The sequence below is a fragment of the Diachasma alloeum genome, unplaced genomic scaffold (genome assembly GCF_001412515.2).
Source record: "Diachasma alloeum isolate Michigan unplaced genomic scaffold, Dall2.0 Dall_scaffold_01136, whole genome shotgun sequence".
Classification (NCBI taxonomy): Eukaryota; Metazoa; Arthropoda; class Insecta; order Hymenoptera; family Braconidae; genus Diachasma; species Diachasma alloeum.
Genome location: NW_021681246.1, coordinates 265859 through 289583, shown reverse-complemented (window position 1 = coordinate 289583; position 23725 = coordinate 265859). Strand labels below are relative to the sequence as shown.

Sequence of the window (23725 nt, the reverse complement as noted above, 5' to 3'; positions counted from 1 at the left end):
AATTTTTGTTATAACCTTTTTTGTGGAGCTGATTGAGTGCTACAAAAATTGTAATTACGAAAATTTCGCTATCCTCCTTAGATTCGGAAATATTCCTCAAAAACTCAACTGGGAGATGAGTTGACTCATCTCCGTTTACCACTTCACTACTGAATTGAAGACGTACAGCTCGAAAAACTGCTTAAAAAATCTGTATGTCATTCTGTGGTCCTGAAGTTCAGAGATTTTGACTGAAAACTATAAACGTTTCATCTCCGCCTTGTTAACAACAATCACAACGTCTGATTTTTCGGAAGTAACAACCCAAAAACCATGAAAATCCCTCATAAAGTCTCATGACCACCGCCACTGATACAGGATCACCACGGCCATCCGGACTATAACTAGTACGCGTCGGCGAGCAGCTAGAACAGATTTGACTGGTTTATTTCATCTCCTCATTTCTGATAACGTATTTTTCGATCATGGGGATGGATCATGCGTATGTGATAATGAGATTGAAAGCGTCTGGATGTCTCCAGTGATGGCGTCTGGAGGTTTTGCCATTGTGGACTAATGTCAACGGGCATCGTCTACGTGACTCTCCTGAAAATTTAGCCAGGACTGCTCGACAACAGTGGCAACACGCTTCTCGTACTCTCTCTTGTTCTCCTGGTACAACTGCGCTGCCAGTGAATTCGCCGGTGAATTCGGATTTGGCTCGTCCAATAACGACTGAAACATATCAAGTGAAGTAGAAAAAGAAACATCAAAAAATTGCAGGGCGCTGTATTTTCCGTACAGCTGTAAATTACGAGGATACGTCTACGGTTTTTCCTTCTCTATTTCGAAAAATCGCCGATTTTTTCCAAATTCTGTTGAAAACCTCATTTCTTTTTTTATCAACTAGACCTGTGCACGCTTATCTATTCGTTGTCAAAATTAAGAAATCGAATTTATTGAACTTCATATAGTCGTAGATGTTTTATAAATATTGATAGTGACTTGAAGAGTTAAGAGAACGAAGAGTGAAACATCAATGAATAATTTTTAATCTTCGATTAATTCTTTTTTTTTTTACTTTTTAAAATAATCTGATTAAAATTTGTAATTATTGAAAAATGAGGGGAGGGTTATGAATTAATTTCCGAGGAAGCTGAAAAAATTTCTTGAATTCTTCGGGAAATTTCAGTTTTCTAGATAAACGTAGACCTTCAAGGATTTTTCTCAAATTATTTGGGAAACCGAAGAATTTTCATGAATTTTGTAGAGTTTAGAATTTATGTATGAAAATCTGAGAAGCGAGAATTGATCATTTTTGGGTATGATAAATATAAAAAAATTAAAATTTGGGAAGTGAAGAATAATTTGTGAGTTGAAAAAATTCAGAAATACTATGTTTTTTTTCTCATGATCAACAACTACGCAATTTAGATATGTGTTTTGATATAAAGATAAACTTCACACACGAAAAAATGACAAATATGACGCAGAAAAAAATGTTGGCATTTGAAGAATTTGAAAATACTGGGGATTTGTTTCAGCGGCTGCTTCAAGTGACTGATTGACCAATCAGAATTCAGGATTAGCGGTCAGGCAGTTTCGAGATATTTCGATTTAAAACAACTTCACGTTTCTTTCATCTTTGGTTTTATCAATTTTTCTCAATTTTTTTGGAAACGTCCCGAATTTTCTTAAATTTTTTCCGAATTTTTTTAGAAAACAACTGTGTTTCTCCGAATTATTACACAGATACCCTTTCATTATGGCCTTTCTCCTGTCAGATTCGATATTCCTTTCTCCAATTAATTGTTTATAATCATTCTCATTGCAAAAAGCAAAACGACTGATAAGAATCACAATGTCCCAATTTATCAGCTGTTAAATTTTCATATTACAATAAATGATTTGCTCACTGAATAAGATTTTAATCATAATTACAATTCAATTCCTTCTAGAACACACTTTAGAGTGTGAATTTCTGGAATTCGATGTTTGTTGAAACTCTGGTAAAAGTGCGTGCCCGCACTGTTATCAATTTTTAGTTAGTTCACACGGTAATTCAATTAATCTGTTGTTCATCTCATCAATATAATTCCGTGCTTAGAATATTGTCATCTCGTGTTTTCATCACCAAATTAAAAATTAAAACTTCATTTGGAATAATGAGTCACAGCTTCTTTTCATTCATATCAGAAATTTTGTATTTGGATATGAATATTATTCGTTCAAAGTGAAAAACTCGATCATCATTTTCACTATATTGCATTCAGATTCTCCTATCCTCAACGTCAAAAATGTGAGACAATCTCATAATTCTAGCTGTTAATTCTACTCAACTTTGTTCGAAGAAAACCCTAGTAAACGCAACATTAAGAAAGTAGAATTATTCTATTTTCCTCTGACCTAAATGCTTTGGACAATTATGATTCGATCTACAAAAAAGGTCATGCAAAAATTTTGCCATCTCCCTCAGATTTCCAGATATTCATCTCATCAGTCTAATTCTGTGCTTAGAATATTGTCATCTCGTGTTTTCATCACCAAATTAAAAATTAAAACTTCATTTGGAATAATGAGTTCACAGCTTCTTTTCATTCATATCAGAAATTTTGTATTTGGATATGAATATTATTCGTTCAAAGTGAAAAACTCGATCATCATTTTCACTATTTGCATTCAGATTCTCCTATCCTCAACGTCCNCAATTCAATTCCTTCTAGAACACACTTTAGAGTGTGAATTTCTGGAATTCGATGTTTGTTGAAACTCTGGTAAAAGTGCGTGCCCGCACTGTTATCAATTTTTAGTTAGTTCACACGGTAATTCAATTAATCTGTTGTTCATCTCATCAATATAATTCCGTGCTTAGAATATTGTCATCTCGTGTTTTCATCACCAAATTAAAAATTAAAACTTCATTTGGAATAATGAGTCACAGCTTCTTTTCATTCATATCAGAAATTTTGTATTTGGATATGAATATTATTCGTTCAAAGTGAAAAACTCGATCATCATTTTCACTATTTGCATTCAGATTCTCCTATCCTCAACGTCCAAAATGTGAGACAATCTCATAATTCTAGCTGTTAATTCTACTCAACTTTGTTCGAAGAAAACCCTAGTAAACGCAACATTAAGAAAGTAGAATTATTCTATTTTCCTCTGACCTAAATGCTTTGGACAATTATGATTCGATCTACAAAAAAGGTCATGCAAAAATTTTGCCATCTCCCTCAGATTTCCAGATATTCATCTCATCAGTCTAATTCTGTGCTTAGAATATTGTCATCTCGTGTTTTCATCACCAAATTAAAAATTAAAACTTCATTTGGAATAATGAGTTCACAGCTTCTTTTCATTCATATCAGAAATTTTGTATTTGGATATGAATATTATTCGTTCAAAGTGAAAAACTCGATCATCATTTTCACTATTTGCATTCAGATTCTCCTATCCTCAACGTCCAAAATGTGAGACAATCTCATAATTCTAGCTGTTAATTCTACTCAACTTTGTTCGAAGAAAACCCTAGTAAACGCAACATTAAGAAAGTAGAATTATTCTATTTTCCTCTGACCTAAATGCTTCGGACAATTATGATTCGATCTACAAAAAAGGTCATACCAAAATTTTGCCATCTCCCTCAGATTTCCAGATATTCATTGAAAATTGGCCATTAGTCAAAATCGCCTCAAACCGTTCGCCGCTTCGCTACTAATTTATGGATATCCCCTATTTTCGATACTGCATAAAGACTTTTTTCCAAAATGACCCCATAGACGTATCCACGTGAAAAAATTCTCAAATCAGGATTAAACACGAATAAAGAAAATGATTTTCGCATCACATGCGTTTTATTCCTTTTTTTCCTTTCTCATTATTTTATGTGTATATATATTTATATATGTATAGGTGAATTTAGGTATGATACCAAGTGCCAGAATTGAATTCAAGATATAACAACTCTGTGCTCGTACAGAACATTCGCCTCTATCAAACGAATCATTTGTTTTGAAAAAGAACAGAATAATAATAACACAATATAACTACACAATTATTATTTTATTATACCCTAGAATTTAATAATTACTAATTGTCTCGTGTTATTGGTTTTCCCTCGTATCTGTCCTTCTCATTAAACTCCCTCGTACCGCATTATCCGTTGAAAATCAAATAAATAAATACACAATTTTCCATCACAATTCATCGTACAGAGTGGTAAAAATTTTGTTCCTAATTTTCCAACTGATGATAGTTCATAGAGCTTTGGTGCCTGATTATTCCAATGCGTTTAATGTTTTATCGTTTTTTTTTTTCAATTTTTCATTCTCATTAATTGATTTAGGGAGTGACGTGCTAAGCGGTTAGCGTTAACTCCTCAGTAAGGCTGGACAATCGCTTTCACAAATGATGTAGTACGTTGATGGTGGATGTTGACGCGATGATGCCAAATTAATCAGCGACTAATCCACAAAACTTTGCTCGACACAAGCCTTCACTCGTTTCTCGTACTCGCGTCGATTCTCTTTATACAGTTGTGCTGCCATTGAGTTGGCAGGTGAATTCGGGTTCGGATCACTTAACAGCGACTGCAATCACACAAGTCAACAATACCAATTACCAATTTATTTATCATTCTGGGTTTTGATGAAGTCACGGGGAGACTTTTATGAGTTTTCAAAGTTTCGGGCTGTCGGGGTGAGGCGTCTCAGGCGTTACAGATCGATTATATATGAGTAATATGAGTGAAAACGAGAAATCAGTGCAAAACAAATATTTATAATACTTTGAATTGGTTTTAAATCGAAAAAAAATCGGGAAATAAAAAAATGTCAGCATTTAATCCAAAACGAAATTGCCTATTTGGATATGGGCATATCCACGAGAAATCAGCAGGACAAAAAGTCGATGCTGGGGATTTTTGTCTGATTTTTTATCTGAACAGATGGCGATTAGACAAAAATTTTGAAACAAGAACAATTGAAAAATATGGACAATTGAGAAAGTTGTGATTTTTTTTTGTAAATTGAGGCTAATTTCGAAAAAAAAATTTTGAACAAAAACTAGCCATTTAAAAAAAATCATAATCCTCTCAATTATTGATATTTTTTAATTTTTCTTCTTTCCAAATTTTTGTCTAATCGCCAATTTTTCAGAAAAAAATTGTTTTGTAAAAAGTAATTCGCAAATAATTTCATAGGAAAACCTACGGAATTCGATCGAAAATGGAATTTCTATTGAACTTCTATTAATTTTCGGCCGATTCTATCGAAGAATTTTTTAAGTTCTACTGCGTTTTTTCCATAAAATTTCTAATAAAAACTACACTATAAAAAAAATTAGTAGAATTTCATCTTTCTAGATTTTTTCTATGGGAACTCCTCAACATGAATTTTCTACGCTTCTTCCACTCTACTTTTCTTCTCTTCTCATTAAAAACATCAAAGAAAAAAAATTGGAAGATTTAAGAATAAATTGCATAGAAAAATCGAATTCTATTAATTTTTTCTACAGAAAATATTCCATTGAATATTCTACTGAAAAAAGAGCGGATAAGCCACAGAATTGTTCAATGAAATCGGCCAAAAATTAATAGAAAATTCGATAGAAATCTGATAGAATTCTCTAGTTAATTCGCCAGGTTTTTCTATGAAATTTTCGTATGTGATTCTGCCCAGTTTTTTCAATTTGAAAAACCTCTATAACTAAAAATCGCCGGGGTAAAAGAACAATGGAAATTTTTTTTGCACCAATTTTTCGTTTTTATACATATGTAATCCATCTTTAACGTATGAGACATCTCACTCCAACTTTAAAAACTCATAGTAGTCTCCCCTTAATTCTGGGTTATGATTAGATCAATCATGAACAGATGTTTGCACAGCTTGATGGTATTTTTCATTTATTTCAGTCCAATAAGTGACAAAAATTAACCACAAAATGATAAATAAAATATAAAAAATATGAATACTGACTTGATCAGAGACTTTACTGAATTGCAACCGCTGTTAAGGCGACGACTGATGATTCGTCAGTAATTGATGACAGACTTTTCATTCATCGAGTTATTTCAAGAGTTATTCGTTTTAATCAATCTCAGAAATGATGATTAATACAAATGCCTGTTATATATTATAATTAAAGTTCAGTCAAGGTTTTCAACTGAATATTTATGAATAAAAGAAATGTTAGTTAGAGAGAGAGACATGAGGTATTTCATGTTAAATCGGTCGACCCTTAACCGAGATTTTTTTACAGGGTTGAAAGGGTTAAAAAATTGTATGTCGAATTTTTCTACAGCTCGTCATAGAGATATGTTCTCCTTTCGGGCGTTTGCGTTTTTCTCACATTTATTAGAACACAAAATTTCGAAAAAAAAGTTGGAAAATATGGATTTATCCAATTACGTCACGTTTTGTCTTTCATTTCGTTTTCATCCATTTACATATTCGAAACAAGTGTTTTAAGCCATACTAGGAGTTGGACAACGTTCTGAATCTATTTTATTGTCATTTTTTTTGTTTGTCGAGTTGTTAAATTGAGCAGGGATAGCCATATTCATAAATTATAATTACCGTTAAATTTTGAAGTAGTCAATTCGCTAAAATCACTTCCGAATTTTTAATTATTGAATTAATCATGAATTTAAATATTTCAATTCCGAATTATTTTATTAATCAATTATTGAGTTTAATCGAAAATCCTTTTTAAAAAATTTAGTATTATTTACTTAATAGGAAATTTACAGCTCCATGCTGTCAAATATTTAATTTATCATCAATTGGAAATTTATATTATCAATTATTTTACTATTTTTTAATTTCGATGAGTATATTTCAGTAGCGAAGCGGTACACCGGGTCGAGCGAATTTAGACTATTAATCAGTTCTTAATGAATATCTCATAACCTAAGAGAGATTGCAAACATTTTTTGTAGAGCGAATTGAGGGCTATAAAAATGGTGGTAATGAAAAATTCACTATTTCTCTTAGTTTCGAAGATATTCCTCAAAAACTCTGTGAAGAGTTAAGTCGACTCAAACCAGTTTATCGCTTCGCTAGTGATTTAAACCTTAATCAGTATAAGTCGGAAATTCTTTTAATATTGAAGAATCGTATCATTGATGGCCATCCCTGAAAATGAGTTGGGAATATTTATTGTCTTTCGATAATGGTGATTATACTTTCAAACACTAATTATTTAACGGTTTGCGGCTACACCGGGGTTACTCATCTCTTAATTATCATACCTACATAAGTGCACCCCGTGGTGTTTATCCAACACAGTAATTATGTTCAGAGGCTTCTGGGTACTATTGGCCGAGTAGAAATCTCAGTTCTGCGTTTGGTGTAGATTAGGGGAAAGATTTTCATATCAGTTGTTAGTGTCTTTGCACTCACGTTACTTCATTCCATTAAGAAATCAACATTTTTCATTCGTAAAATATATAATATATAATATATAATATATAATATATAATATATAATATATAATATATAATATATAATATATAATATATAATATACAGTAAAATATAAACACACACGTTTTTTTATTATATTTGTTCTCCTGGTGGAGTATGAGGTCAGCACTTGAAAACACCATTTCATTTTTTCTAATAAAAACTTGAACGGAAAAAAAACTACGAGGCTTTATAGAAATAGATTTTTTCCAAATTTTCAACATTTCTCTCTTAGTGTTTGAATGAATCTTTCGTAGAATTGAACAGCGCAAATTCCAATCTTACGGGCATAAATCTGTTCAGCAGAGAATATGATAAAAATATAACACTTCGTTGTGGCATTTACAAGGTGACTGTAACAATCAACATTATTTAGAGACTTTGTAAGGATTCTCAACGAAAAATGGGAAATTCCAAAAACCAATGTTAAAATAAAATGGATTTAGGACTTTGCTCAACTTCTGGTACAGCTCAAAATACTTGTTTCAGATGTAAGAATGCATGAGAAGAAAATGAATGAAAAAAATGTGACGTAATTGGAAAAATCATATTTTCTCTACTTTTTTTCTGTTGAAAATTCACCGTTTCAGGCCTCAAAACAAGAATTTCATCCGAAAAAATCTTCAAAGCGGCAGAAAAATGAAACTTTCTGGTGTTTGAAAACATAAAATAGTTATTGGAACGCGAATTATGCTAAGGAAAAGTCTCGAAAAACACGGAAAATCATATCTCCAACCCCGGCTAAAGATGAATTCTAAAAAAAAATCAGGAGATATTGTTTTAAGGCTCACGTGCGTGATCTTTCGAACGTGATCTCGGTTGTTTCGGCTTATTTCGATAATGTGAAATGTTCTCCAGTTGCCATCAAGATTTGCATAGCCCTGGAGTCTCCAAAAATTATGTTCATACAATCAAAAAAACGTTGAAAACTTCTCAAGATTTTCAAAGATTATTTTCCAATAATGTTGGGAAATAAACCCAATATTAGAGAGTAAATTGCAAATTGATAATTTACTGTATCAAATGGCTGATAAGTCATCATTTGTCACAATAGCCAGTGGCTATCGGAGTTATTTCCCAATCTTTATTCAAAAAGCTCATTGAAAATGTTCAATTTTTCCTTCTACTTTTTTGATTGTACAATCATAATTTTATGGGACTCCTGCATGATGTAAACTCTAATGGAAGTTGTGATATTCAGATTATGAAGATGGAAAAAAAAATCTAGATAATGTCCAAAAGATAATACTTCGGTCCCTTTATTACAAAAATCCCCTTTATTATTCGGGGATGAGGGTCAGGGGTCGACTGATTCAACATGAACTACCCATATAGAATATATATTACCTGGATTGATGTGAGTATAGCAGAGACGTCGTAAGTTGGACTCCAACGATTCTGCAAGATATCAAGGCAGATGCCACCGTCTGCGTAAACATTCGGGTGGAACATTTTACTAACAAATCGAACTGTGGGTGGTTTATTTGGATACTCTTCTGTGAACTCTATAGTAAGCTTGAAGGTACCGTCCTCGAAGGGTGTGTCGTGAGGTCTGTAAAAGCATACACAACCAATGAAACGTTATACATAATTTATAATTTCACGTGGAGAAAAAAAATCACAAAAATTCCAAGAGAAATTTAGTAGAAATTACTGAACGGTGTGTCATAAAAATTGAAACGCTGAAAATGCGGCAATATTTATTGGCCTATCTTGTACTTTTAAACGACACAGCCCAAAGTTTTTCCTGTTTGTTTAAGAGAAATTATATTACCAAGGCCAAAATTTCTACATTCCCTAGAGGTCGACAATAACATTTCTTGTAATATTCGTCGAAAATAAATTTATGAAGATAATTTATTCCGTACATAATTTTTTTTATGTATAACGTTCATACATATTCTGAGAAGGATTGACAACGATCACTGAAGATGATCTTTTCAAAAATAAAAAGCAGGGGTTCGAGCCTATCCGACAGAAGGCATGTGACATTGAGGAAAAACGAAATTTAAAGAAGTTGTTATATCTCAGGAACTACTGGACCGATCGGGCTGAAACTGCGCGTCAAAGTTGAGCTCAATAATAGCTACAATGCGCCAAAATTCCAGATTTTCATCTACAAATTTCACCGTATTTCTGTTGAATTTTCGAAAAATTAATCACCAAAACCCAAATTGTCGGATACATACATCCAGACATGACCCTAAAAACACCATTTCTTCACGTTTCATAACATTCTAGACCAGTTGCACTCGAAATTAGAAAATCGAAGAATCGCTCAAAAACAAGGCTTCCATTCGGAAGCAAAAACTACTAAATTTGATTGGTTTGCACTAAATTTTACTGAATTACCGAAAGGCTGAGGTAAATAAAAAATGACAATTCTAAAGAAATTAAGAATGTTCTGAAAATTATTACTATATTAATTAATGTTAAAAATAGCTCTAAAGAATATTTTCAACGCACAAAGAGGTGAATAATATTACTCGCTTCGATATTCATTAAGAACGTTCTAAATTACTATCAATCTAATAGGCTATCTTTGTCGATTCCTGCCTTCGCCTCACATTTCTCTTTGATTACAAATAAAAATTCCTCGAGTACAATTTCACTCTCCCATTACCTAGATTGTACGGTAATTTCTCGTGTGATTTTTTTTCCACGTAGAGGTGTAAACCAAGAAAGACTTTTCTTTGGTCGAAATTTCAGCCGTTAAATGTCTAGAAAAGAGTTGCACTCACCCGAAAATAACGGCATTCCATATCATGATATTATTGTCAGTGGGAGCACCGGAGACACCAGTTGGTGGGTCCTCTTGTAATCTATACAGCAATTAAATACGAATGTACATGGATATAACTGTAATTAAGTACGAGATAGATATATTATCAAACAATAGAGAACTTGAATGAAGCTCAGTTCTTCTTAATTCCCCTATTCACACATTTCTCGTAACATGTGGATAGCTAAACGACGAAAATTATGGAGAAATATTGTCTAGATGTCTTATGCTAATTGATTGAAAATCAGTCGAGGTTCAGCTTTCGAGGCCAATTTTTCGGTCATGACGTCACGAGGACGGTCAGGTAACGCTTAAAATCCTGCGAAATTCTTTAAAATACTATAGAATTCTCTGAAAACCTTTGAAATATTAGAGAATTTATGAAGATTTCATGAAACCCCTTGCAACCCCAACAAATATTTCAGAATCCTGTGAATGCTCCTGTGAACGCTTCAAATCTTTTGAAGTTTTTTAAAAATATAAAATCCTCTGAGAACCATTGAAATATTAAGGAATTTATAAAGATTTCATGAAATCGCTTACAACAATTTTTCTACATCCTTCGAAATTCTATAGAATGGTCCAAAATCCTTTTTGAAATTCTTTGAAATACTACGAAATCCTTTGAAAACCTTTGAAATATTAAAGAATTTATAAAGATTTCATGGAATCGCTTACAACAATTTTTCGAAATCCTCTGAAATTCTATAGAATGGTCCAAAATCCTTTGAAATTCTATGAAATACTACGAAATCCTTTGAAATATTAGGGAATATATAAAGATTTCATGAAATCGCTTACAACAATTTTTCTACATCCTTCGAAATTCTATAGAATGGTCCAAAATCCTTTGAAATTCTATGAAATACTACGAAATCCTTTGAAATATTAGGGAATTTATAAAGATTTCATGAAATCGCTTACAACAATTGTTCTACATCCCTTGAAATTCTATAGAATGGTCCAGAATCCTTTTTGAAATTCTTTGAAATACTACGAAATCCTTTGAAAACCTTTGAAATATTAAAGAATTTATAGAGATTTCATGGAATCGCTTACAACAATTTTTCGAAATCCTTTGAAATTCTATAGAATGGTCCAAAATCCTTTGAAATTCTTTGAAATACTACGAAATCCTTTGAAATATTAGGGAATTTATAAAGATTTCATGAAATCGCTTACAACAATTTTTCGAAATCCTTTGAAATTCTATAGAATGGTCCTAAATCCTTTGAAATTCTTTAAAATACTACGAAATCCTTTGAAAACCTTTGAAATATTAAAGAATTTATAAAGATTTCATGGAATCGCTTACAATTTTTCGAAATCCTTTGAAATTCTATAGAATGGTCCTAAATGCTTTTTGAAATTCTTTGAAATACTACGAAATCCTTTGAAAACCTTTGAAATATTAAAGAATTTATAAAGATTTCATGGAATCGCTTACAACAATTTTTCGAAATCCTTTGAAATTCTATAGAATGGTCCAAAATCCTTTGAAATTCTTTGAAATACTACGAAATCCTTTGAAATATTAGGGAATTTATAAAGATTTCATGAAATCGCTTACAACAATTTTTCGAAATCCTTTGAAATTCTATAGAATGGTCCAGAATCCTTTTTGAAATTCTTTGAAATACTACGAAATCCTTTGAAAACCTTTGAAATATTAAAGAATTTATAGAGATTTCATGGAATCGCTTACAACAATTTTTCGAAATCCTTTGAAATTCTACAGAATGGTCCAAAATCCTTTGAAATTCTTTGAAATACTACGAAATCCTTTGAAATATTAGGGAATTTATAAAGATTTCATGAAATCGCTTACAACAATTTTTCGAAATCCTTTGGAATTCTATAGAATGGTCCAAAATCCTTTGAAATTCTTTAAAATACTACGAAATCCTTTGAAAACCTTTGAAATATTAAAGAATTTATTAAGATTTCATGGAATCGCTTACAATTTTTCGAAATCCTTTGAAATTCTATAGAATGGTCCAAAATCCTTTGAAATTCCTTAAAATACGACGGAATCCTCTGAAAACCTTTGAAATATCAAAGAATTTAAAAAGATTTCATGAAATCGCTTACACCCCCAGAAATTCCTTGAAATCCCAAAAAAAAGTTCCGAATCCTGTGGAATTCCATAAAATTCTTCGAAGTTCTTCAAAACACTAGGGGAGGTTGGGGTAAAATAGACACTTTTGACTTTTTTAAAAATATTAGTGACGGGTTGAAATGTTGATGAAATTCAATGTTTTTTTTTTTTTAATACAAAGAACAATCCTTTCCCTTTGTGATGAGCCTAAACTGAGCTCTATTGATACATTTGTGTCTGAGTTATGAATAATTTTTAAAAAGTCTAAAGTGTCCATTTTACCCTGCCCTCCCCAATAGCTTCCCGAAGATGTCACGAAACCTCCAAAAACATCAGAATCCTTGAACCCCTGAAACCTTGAAATCCCTCGTCCAATTTTCCCCAAGTGATCCCCCCCAAGTCATTCGCTGTAACTCAGAGAAACATGAGCACATGACTCATGCAATAATCTCATGAAACCGTAGTGCCAGCGTTGTGCACCATTTTAGCCATTCCATTATTTTTTGCCCACCGCCAATGTCACCACGATAATCGATCGTTTCATTCAAGCCCTCATTTAATATTCCCCGAGTCAAACAGAAGGCACCCAAGCAGCAGCAACACCAACCAGATAAATATAAATAAAGTGTTGAGATGGCGTTATACTTGAAATCTAATAATAACCCCTGGCATGACGATGATGATGCTGAGGATGACGTTCGAGAGTTGCCCAGAGAAACCCCAAACATATGCGAATGAATAATCAACTGTGTGTGTTCACTTTCTCCGAGTAACAATGCGAATCCATGAACCTCGTTCATGCACTCTCCCCTCCCAGCCCATCAACAATTTAAAGTGTCACTCAAAAAGTGTAAATACCTCTTGAAGTCCCTCATGAGTCTTCGTCTCGCTGGTGTAGACATCTCAGTTGTTCCTTGTGATGTGCCGAACCGTCACTCGAATAAAAAATAAAAATTTATTCCCGATGACCTCCAAGGCAACAACTCGCACACGTCTGCACTTGAGCCTATCCTCTTTATCTCTCTCACTCCCTTGTTCCGTGCTCCAAATCAGTACTCGATATCACAAAAAAAAAATAACAAACTTTACTCGAGTCAATTGCGAATATTGAAACAATTACAATGATCACTCAATCCACTGTGGATGTGGGTGTCCAGCACTCGGTGGATCTGAAACTGTTTCCTCAACTCCGCTAGCTGCGTATGAAAAATCTCACCTCCACGGGGCCTTTTGTCAGCACCGAAGGCCGCCCTCTTTGCACAATACCGTTACGCGTACTCCCAACTTTATCAGCTTCCGTGATTAATGGGGAAGGATACAAATTAACCGAAACTAGGTTTATCAATTTGATTTTTGCCGTTGGTGTATTGATATTTCAACTTTGATATCTTTGTTCTTGACTCCCACACCCGTAACACCAACTGAGAATGCGTATTATGACGTTCCACGAGCGAACTCTGGGTGAGTGAGGACACTACACGCATACACATTCACACGACGACGAAATTTTGCTTCTTGCCTTTGCCGCACACCAGCAAGACTCCTGCCAAAACGACTATGAACGTAAGGAGAAACCAGCTGAGCACAAAACCACGGGTGTGACAGAGGGGAATCAATGGGGGTTATTTCCGTTCTCATTGACGTCACTGCAGTTTTAGCCAATCAGATCGAGGGGAAATCGACGGCAGGGGGCGCCACTTTGACGTTCCGAATAGAGATGCGAAGGCGTCAGTGACCGTCATTGACGGTCACATGACGAGGCCCCAATGACCGCCGGTCCGGTCACAAAAATTTTTCCATGACGGTCACATGGGCCGAAAAACTGTGACGGTCATTTTGTATAGATGAAACACTTTTTTGTTCATCTATTTTTTTTTTAATTTACTAGAACTCTTGACTTTGTTTACTTACTTTAGCATCTAGAACTCTTGACTTCGTTTATTTTGTTCCAAAGATGAAAAGTGTAATCATTCTCTCATGAGTATGCAAAAATATATGTAAGCACATGTTTCATAATTTTATAATTAAAAAAAGCTGTTGTACAGTTGTACACATACATTTCGAGCCTTCCATAAGAACCTTATAATAAACAATAATTGATAATCAATAATAAATTGAACGAATAAACGATGCCAATTATGTAGAAATTATATGACCGTCACAAAAGCAATATATTTATGACGGTCATTTTGCATCTATATAGATGGTTTGGTAACGGAAATTACTATTTTACTCATTTGACGGTCAAAAATTCTTTGTGACGGTCACATGTGACCGTCATTTGCCATTAGAAATTTCGGGACGTCACATGACCGTCACAAGACCGTCATTTTTTAGTCATATGACACAATCACAAAATAACGGTCATTTCGCATCTCTAGCTACGCAGGGTCGGTCGTTCACTGAAAATCGGAGTTGTCTAGGGTACTTAGTAGAATATTGGTAATTTACCTCTAGGGGAAAAAGGTAAATAACTGGTAGAAAACCCCTTCACCCGACTATCAGTGCAGTAACCCTCGTGACTGAATTTCACAAGGGTTGTACCTTGCGAGGGTCAAACGTCACGAGGGTCAAATGTGGCACAGGTCATAATCTCGCAAGGATTCTGCCTCGTGAGGGTCAAACGTCACAACGGTCATACCTCACAAGGGGTCAACGTTGCAAGGTTCAGAGGTCGCAAGGGTTATACCTCACAAGGATCATGTCTCCCATTAGACCCTTGATGATTTTCGTTCCTGCTCCTTTTGTTTGACCCTCATAACCGTTAGACCCTTGTGATTGTCTTTCCTGCCTCCTCGGTTGCCGCTTGTTGTCGTTTGACCTTTGAGATTGTCCTCTGCCTACCTCTGTTGTTTAACCGTTATAACGTTTAACCCTCGCGAGGTATAACCCTTGCGATGTTTGATCCTCGCGAGGTTTGACCATTGCGATGTTTGACCCTTGTGAGGCATGACCCTTGCAACTCTATCAATGGGGTTTTTCTCGCGCCAGAACAACTGAGTTGTTCTCAATCACGCGCACACGCGGTCACAAGGTCTAAAACCTCTTCAAATTAAATTATTGGTTTTTTTACATGTCGAAAACTTGGTAAAATACCGTTGGTATTTTTTACTTGCCCAACCCTGCGCGACATTACCAATTGCTGAAGATGTTTTTCCCTGTTTTTTTCCAAGGAATTTTTAATTTTGTTTGGGGAATTTTGTCGGACTGGTCTGCTGCCAAAAAGAAACCAGATAATCGGCCATTTTGGTGTTTGCTTTACGGGAATAACGTGGCTGTGAGCCCCTTGTAAAGCAAAATGAAGTAAGTTTGACGGTTTTGAGTGGAAAAAGTAATCGGATTGTTGATGTGCCATCGTCCATGATTTTTCGAAAATATTTTGATATTGGGATAAGTAAGATGTTCGACCATAATTCTGTGATTATCTTTTCAGGATCGGTCTCTGTGCCTACAGTGGATACAAAATCTACCCCGGCCATGGCAAAACCATGGTCAAAGTTGATGGAAAAGTGAGTTCACTATTGTTTTTTTATTACTTACGTTGAAAGAGTGGAGGGATTTTTGGTCTTGAGTGAGATAGTGGGTTGTTGGTTTTTCATGATCGAATTTTATGCATGGGAATGGGGGTTTAACGTGACAACAACTCTGACATAACCTGATTCAATTGTTGTGCTTTTGCAGACCTTCACTTTCCTCAACTCCAAGTGTGAAGCCGCGCATTTGATGAAGCGTAACCCCAGGAAGGTCACATGGACCGTCCTCTACAGGTATTCATTATTTAATTTTATGAATTGTTATCAGAACATTTCTGTTGAATTTCGTATTTTTTAGTTTTGAATGGAAACAATTTTATAATTTTATAATGGTGAATTTTATAATTTTTTAATTTTGGAAATGATAAATGTTTTAAAAAGATTTTAAAATGTTCTAAAAATATTTTTGGAATATTTTTTATGAATATTAATAGAAAAAGGAAAATGAGTAAGTGGGGTCAAGTCAATCGATTGACTTGAATTTTGGGTTAGACGCAATAATATAACTAAATGAGACTTTTTGAGAATCTCCATTTTTTTTGGGCTTTTGAAGGTTTTTCTTTAAATTGCTAGGGGCGAGTGGGGTAAAATGGACACTCTAAACTTGTTTTAATTACTCATAACTCAGAAACAAATTTATCAATTGACCTCAGTTTAGGCTCATCACGAAGGAAAAGAATTGTTCTTTGCAATGAAAAAAAAAAATTATGACATTTTATCAACATTTCAAGCCGTCATTAACATTTGAAAAAAAGTCAAAAGTGTCCATTTTACCCCAACCTCCCCTACACGTGAAAAATCTGAGAAATTGTTCAAATTGGGGTACATAGTGAACTATTGAAGTATGAAGTGTTTGAGATTTTTTTCATTATTTTTCTCATTATAGGGGAGGGTAGGATGAAATGGACACTTTTGACTTTTTTAAAAATACTCATAACTCAGAAACAGATTTATCAATTGATTTCAGTCTAAGCTCATCACAAAGAGGAATCATTGTTTTTCAATTGAAAAATACAAGTATTACATTTCATGAACAATTCAACACGTCATGAATATTTCAAAAAAAGTCAAAAGTGTCCGTTTTACCCTACCCTCCCCTATCTTGAATAAATCACTACTCCAACGATTTTTCGATTTAGTTGAATAGTTCTGACTTTTCCAATTTTTTTACCTCATTCAATTTTGAGAAAAAAAATTGAAAACTCAAAAAATAGAAATTCTTGAAACATCAAGTTATGTTTGTGTACATATAATGTATGTCTGAACCAAAAAATGAGTCAATTGGCTAAAAATTCTATCCTGAGACCACATTTGAACATTTTATTCCTCAAAAGCCTCTGTCTGATCAATAAAAACACTCAAAGGCTATTTTTTTAAATTTTTTTGCATTAAAACTGAAGTAAATTTCAGTGCTATCCCCCCTTAAACTCAATAATTAATGTTTTCGTTTATAAATCTTGAATGATTAATTTATTAATTCTCTTATGTTTGTATTTTTCCAGGCGTAAACACAAGAAGGGTCAGGAGGAGGAGCAGGCCAAGAGGAGGACACGCCGTACCCAGAAGTTCAACCGTGCTATCGTGGGTGCATCCCTCACTGACATCTTGGCTAAGCGAAACATGAAGCCTGAGATCAGGAAAGCCCAGAGAGAACAGGCAATCAAGTTAGTATGAAATACCGAACATGAGAATACTTTTGTGGCCTCATAGATAGACATCTGTTCCTCTGGCACGATCAATTAATTTGTGTCAGATTTCAGTTAGTCTTAGAGCAAATACTTCAGGGCTGCTTCACCCAGAATTGTATACCTCGGTAACACTGTCTGGCTTTGCGGGCTCAAACATTCAACATTCAAGTACTTCGGCTATTTTTTCTCCAGTGAAATGCTTTTCTCAATTTAAAACGCTCTTTGAAAAAGTTTAGAATTTTTTCTATTTTTTTTTATCATTCTATCATAATTTTTGGGAATTTCTACATGATGTTCGACTCAATTGACAATTTTGGATTACGAAACATTAAAAAAATCCCGATAACATTCGAAAGATAGTACACCCGAGCCTTAAATTTGCACAATGGTTAATTGAGTTGATCTATTACAATTTTGCAGAATTCGATGTCATTAAAATATCATTAAAATGGAGATAACAATTTCTGTAGACAAAGTCTTAATCGAAAACATTAAATGTTTAACAAAATGAAGGGACTCCACTGTATGCAATGAATCATTTTGCCAAAAAATGCTCTATAGGTATTAAAGTATGTTTTTTTCTTTCTTTCATAAAATTCCATGAGAAAAAGAAAATGCTCAAATTCAATTCACGTATTTGTCGATTGTCCGAATGCTAAACACTTTGTCTCATTATCCAGGGTCGCCAAGGAACAGAAGAAAGCCGCTAAAGCCGTGAAGAAGGCTGCAGCTCCTCCCAAGACAAAGGCCACAGCCAAGAAGGACAAAGCCGCCAAGGTTACGCAGAAGGCCGCACCGAGGGTGGGAGGAAAGCGATAAATTTTTCTGTTTTAACAATAAAAAAATAAAAAAAAATAAAGTGTAAAAATGACACTACACACGTGAAGAACTTTTTGCCTCTGTAGTCACAAAACCACATAGGTATGTTACCAATTTTATTTCCAACGGTTCTTTACACACGAGTATTTACAAGCTGTGATGGAACACATCATTCGAGTAATTCTACTTGTTGCTTTCCTGATCCAACTCTTTCTTCAAGATGGATAATTTAGTGAGGGCCAGGTCTCTCCATGCTCGTCTCTCTTGGAGTTTATCCAGGGGACATATTTCCTCGAGCTGTTTAGAAACATTTTCCGCTTCTTTTCCAATGAATCTGGGAGTGGGACCGAATGTCTGACTCACATCGTAGATTGATTTGTTGTAGGCTTCGCAGTACTTTTTCATACCTGAAATATTTTTGTGCAGGAAAACGAGTGAAATTTCATAACGTGATTTATCCTGTTGGGGTTGAAGTTGAAATATGACATTGTGATGGAAATAATTTTTTACACTACAGACATTTTTTCAAAATTAAGGCCCGGGTGTACCTTCTTTCCAATCTTATCTGGAATTTTTTTTATCTTTTGTCATCCAAAATTGTCAATTGTGTGGTACATCATGTAGAAAGTCCCAAAAATTATGATAGAATAATAAAAAAATAGAAAAAATTCTGAACTTTTTCAAAGAGCGTTTTTAATTGGGATTCAGAATGAGTTGAAAAAAGTGGAAATTACAAATATCTGATTCGCTGCGGCAAATTTTCTATTAGCTGTCATTTTCCATGGTGGATAACAAAACACTAACTCCTCATGGGAAGTGACGATTAGGTATCTCAATTTTCAAAACAGTGGTATGTAGTCATCTGCCATTTTTATGTGATAAAAGTGTGATTAAAAAATTCTCCAAAATATTACAACTTTTTTCAAAGAGCCTTTTCCGTAATAAATGTCTCTGTGCAGTGTGGGAAAAGATTTACGAAATCAGTCTTCCCCCTGCATGATATTGCGTGACAGGCCGCCATTTGTCACCGTAAATCAAATACATTTTTCAATTTCTTGTTGTTCAACTTATTCTGAATATAAATTAAAAATGCTCTTTGAAAAAATTAAGAATTTCTTCTACTTCTCTTTTTATTATTCATTCATAATTTTTCAAAACTTCTGCATGATGCACGACTCAATTAACAATTTCAGATGACAAAAAATGAAAAAAAACATCGAGATAACGTTCGAAAGATAGTACACCCGGGCCTTAAACAAAAATCTGTAGAATAGTAATGCTGAATTGTTTTTCTCAATTCGACCCCGAAATGGGCAATTTCGGGGTCGAATGTATTCTCAAATTATTTATATTCTTCATGTTTCAGATGACAAAAAAACAATAAGAATAAACAAAACTCAAACGATTATTCCAACAAATACGGAATTAACTACTAAAAAAATCGAAATAAAAAAAACAATTAGTAATTGTTATTCTGCCCATTGCTAGCAATTTTCAACACAGGACTATCATCAACATTTATAGCTTTTGCGGTTTAAACCAATAAGGATTATTTTTTTCCACTCATTCTTCTAGTGTTTACAGCCAGCAATTTTCCAGCTCATAATAGTTTCCTCGTAATGCAATGTCATAACGTAATTTATCCTATTGACATTGGAACTTGAATATAAAATTATGATGGGAAAAAAAGTGAGAAATTCTTTGTTGACAGTCTCACGTGCCACAAAGTTTTTATTTCTCGTCTGAAATTTTTGAAATGAAAATTTTGAAGGTGTGTGAGTAAAGTAGGATTTACCTTCAGCATTGAGATGTGCAGCTTCGAATGCACCCAAGAATGCATACCGCATTCCCAGACCTTCACTCATGACAATGTCAACGTCCTTGACACTTAGAACGCCATCGTTCACCAGTCTCCAGGCTTCATTGAGAATGGCATATCTGCAAGTAAATTCATATTACTCTGACTCACTCTGAAAAACAGTTGAACAATTTGCATACTGAATTCTGTTGAGAGCAAAGCCATCGATTTCCCTGCTGAAAACCACTGGCGCCTGCCCTATCTCCTTCATAATGGCCTTCACCTGCTCAGGAATCTCAGGTTTTGTCCATGGGCTGGGTACAATCTCCACCAGTGGTACATAGTACGGTGGATTCACCTGAAAAATAATCACTCATTCAACACTTTTCAGTTCTCATTTATTGCAAACAAATCGATAGTGGAGTGGAGAAACGTAACCATTCGTTTTTCCCAATTGATGACATTTAAAGTAGCTCTACCCTTCGGCCGAGCTACGCTGTACTTTTGGATATTTTCAGTTTTTAAATTTTTCAACTAAATTTCATGGAAAAAATTTGAAAAAATTCATACCCAGTCAGTATTATCTAAATTAAATTTCGCAAAATATTGATATTTTCTCAAACATGTCCCTTTTATAAATAAATAATGAAACTTGTTTGCAAAACGGTGGATTATTTTTTATGAGGTGTCAAAAAATTCTTGATTTTTTCACATCTAATGAAAAAAAATCAGATTTTAATATTTGATTACGATGGAAATGTTGATTTTCACATAGTGTCCAAATCATGATTTTTAAACATTTCTTCTTTGAAAAACCAAAACGATAATTAAATTGAGAAAAAAATTAGAATTCGGAATCTAATCGAGTTTTCTGCAGTTTTTTGCAGTTTTCAATAATCTTTGAATTTACTGTAAGGGTAGAGCTACTTTAATGTTTTGCGTTGAGACCTTGTCTATGGAAATTGTAATTCTCACATTCTGATTACCCGGTATACATCTTGAATTTTACTAAATTGAAATGCACCAACCCAATTACACATTATACAATTGAAACTTATAAAAGTTTAATCTGTTGTGTGCGATATGACGTGGAATTTAAGGAAAACAAAATTCACCAGTCGGGGCCCGAGTTTTATGGATTTTATGTTTTCCTTGAGTTGCATATATTTGAATTATACATTCCGAATAGCACACAATAAATTAAACATTTACAAGTTTGAATTCTACAATATAAAATTCAGTAGGGAAGTGGTCAAACGGTTCAAGTCGATTTTAATTATTGGCCAGTTTTCAATGAATATCTCTAAATCTAGACGAGATAGCAAAATTTTTCTCATAACCTTTTTAATAGGACTCAATTCGCTCTACAAAAAAGGTTATTATGAAAATTTCGCAATCTCCCTTGAATTCGGAAATATTTCTGGAAAACTCAACTAAAGACTAAATTGACTTAAGGGGAGACTACTATGAGTTTTTAAAGTCGTGGGTTATTGGAGTGAGATTGTTCATACGTTGAAGATCGATTATATAGATCTGAAAACGAATAATTAGTGCAAAAAAAAAATTTTATTGTTCGTTTGCCCGAAAACGCTTAAAATGCTAAAAACAGTCCAGGGCCTCCAATTTTTGAGCTACAAAAGATTTTCTTTTTCAAAATTTTCGGAAAAATGTGTGGAACACCAATTACAAGCCAGTTTTTTTGAATTCGACTCCTATACGGCTGATTTCGGGTTTTTTCATATAAAAAAATTCACTATTTGTGTAAAAAAATACAAAAAAAAAGCAAATTTAGCCATATAAGAGGCGAATGAAAAAAATAGCTCGTAATTGTTATTCCACATATTTTTCCGAAAATTTTGAAAAAAAAAATCCTTCGTAGCTCAAAAATTGGAGGCACTGGACTGTTTTTGGAATTTTCAGCGTTTTCGTGCAAACGAACAATAAAAAAATTTTTTTTTACTAATTATTCGTTTTCAGATCTATATAATCGATCTTCAACGCATGAAAAGTCTCACTCCAATAACTCACGACTTTTAAAACTCATAGTAGTCTCCCCTTAAACAGTTTGACCACTTCGCTACTAAATTCAAATTGCACAATATGTACTTAGGATGGTACATTACAATTTATTACAATTGAATATCTATATCGTTTCATCAGCATGTGAAGATTAAAATTCCGCAGACGAAGTCATAATGCAAAACGTAAAATGCATAAAAAAATGAAGAGGCTCATTTCATCAAGAAACTGTAACTCCGTCCTATTTACCACTCTATCACTGAAATCATTTCAACTTTTTAAAATCAATGAAATCCAACAAGCCTGTTATCTCACTCTTATCAAATCTCACGATTGCGTAACAATCTTCCCCACATAATGAGTTCTCTCAGGACTAGTAATAAAAATCACACGACTATCTCATTTTTCCTTGTAAACCAGGAAAAACTAAATAGCAAAAAATGTCGGATGACATTCTTACAGGGTGGGAAACAATGACTTGGGCTCGATGTTTGAGGGCCTCAGAGAACATAGAAGGCCTGAACGTCGATGTTGACGAAGAGAGGATTGTCTTGTCGTCAACGACTCTGTCAAGCTCGGCGTAGAGCTTCTTTTTCAGGTCCAGATTCTCAGGAACGCACTCCTGAACGAGTTTGGCGTTCTTCGCGACATCCGCAAGGCTGGACGTACCTGGAAAATCAACATCAACAATTAATTAGCGTTTTAATTTCCAGTGGAAAATTACCTTTGATGAATGCAAATTGCTGATCAGCAGTGAGTGACCCTCGAAGGAGTTTGTTAGCTTCCAATCTCTTCAGCTGCTGGTGAATGTCTTTGAGAGCATTGTCGATTTGTTCCTGAACAATGTCGTATATCATGACATTGTAACCGACACTGGCGAACAGCATAGACCAACTTCTGCCAATGAGACCACTGCGAAAGAAGAAAATTAAAAATTACATGACTTCGTGGGGAGAAAATTTCTTTTCGGTCCCTTTTATTTCAAGCCCTCACCTGCCGATGATTCCAATTTTCTCGTTCTTAGCCATTTTTTTAGAAGAGGAAGGATTTTTACGAGTAAATTATTTGAATACCAGTAATACTTGAATGACGAGTGACAGGAAGAAACTGTGCTTGCCTCGCTCTACTCCTATATATATCCTCCTATCGGTTTACTCAATCCCCTCCAGACTTTTCGACGAGTGCGTTATCGAAGACAGCTTCGTCTGTAATCGCATTTCAGCTATTGCTGACCATTGGGTGTGAAGAAATGATATTGATGATTGAGGTCTGACGGTGGAGTCGCATGGGTTCTAGATGTTACATTGAATAGACATGACACTTATTCGTCAGATTACATCGTTGAGTGTCCTACTTGTTTTATGGCAGTAAGAAATAGGAAAAATTATCTCAATCTTGGATTTTTCATCACGATCGCGTATAATCAGGATTTTTTACGATTTCTAACGATTTAATAAAGTTATCTGTGGAAGGAAATGAAGGGTTTTACAGACTTGGAGTAAACAATGAACAATATTCTCTCAGTTTCCTGATAATTTCGTATG

At 34.1% G+C, this 23725-nt stretch overlaps 3 protein-coding genes across 4 annotated transcripts; 1 reads left to right on the top strand and 2 right to left on the bottom strand.

The window, feature by feature from the left end:
- Nucleotides 1-85: 85 nt before the first annotated feature.
- Nucleotides 86-13886, bottom strand: LOC107045943 (ubiquitin-conjugating enzyme E2-17 kDa). 2 transcript variants are annotated; one of them, XM_015268367.1, is made up of 4 exons: nucleotides 13183-13886; nucleotides 10186-10266; nucleotides 8792-8996; nucleotides 86-714 (listed from the first exon to the last, which is right to left on the bottom strand). In XM_015268367.1, the coding sequence occupies exons 1-4, from the start codon at nucleotides 13224-13226 to the stop codon at nucleotides 559-561; spliced, it is 486 nt and encodes a 161-aa protein (XP_015123853.1). In that variant the 5' UTR covers nucleotides 13227-13886; the 3' UTR covers nucleotides 86-558. The 2 variants fall into 2 exon arrangements, with proteins under 2 accessions (XP_015123853.1, XP_015123854.1); XM_015268368.1 differs by lacking the exon at nucleotides 86-714 and adding an exon at nucleotides 4026-4571.
- A 1643-nt stretch (nucleotides 13887-15529) lies between these two features.
- On the top strand, nucleotides 15530-18421 carry LOC107045948 (60S ribosomal protein L24). Its single transcript, XM_015268374.1, has 5 exons — nucleotides 15530-15627; nucleotides 15758-15833; nucleotides 16006-16091; nucleotides 17360-17521; nucleotides 18226-18421. The coding sequence occupies exons 1-5, from the start codon at nucleotides 15623-15625 to the stop codon at nucleotides 18362-18364; spliced, it is 468 nt and encodes a 155-aa protein (XP_015123860.1). The 5' UTR covers nucleotides 15530-15622; the 3' UTR covers nucleotides 18365-18421.
- Nucleotides 18422-18432: 11 nt separating this feature from the next.
- On the bottom strand, nucleotides 18433-23305 carry LOC107045947 (lambda-crystallin homolog). The gene is made up of 6 exons (XM_015268373.2): nucleotides 23175-23305; nucleotides 22906-23093; nucleotides 22642-22850; nucleotides 20363-20520; nucleotides 20160-20302; nucleotides 18433-18771 (listed from the first exon to the last, which is right to left on the bottom strand). Exons 1-6 carry the CDS (start codon nucleotides 23207-23209, stop codon nucleotides 18548-18550), a joined length of 957 nt encoding a protein of 318 aa, XP_015123859.1. The 5' UTR covers nucleotides 23210-23305; the 3' UTR covers nucleotides 18433-18547.
- Between the last annotated feature and the right edge of the window lie 420 nt (nucleotides 23306-23725).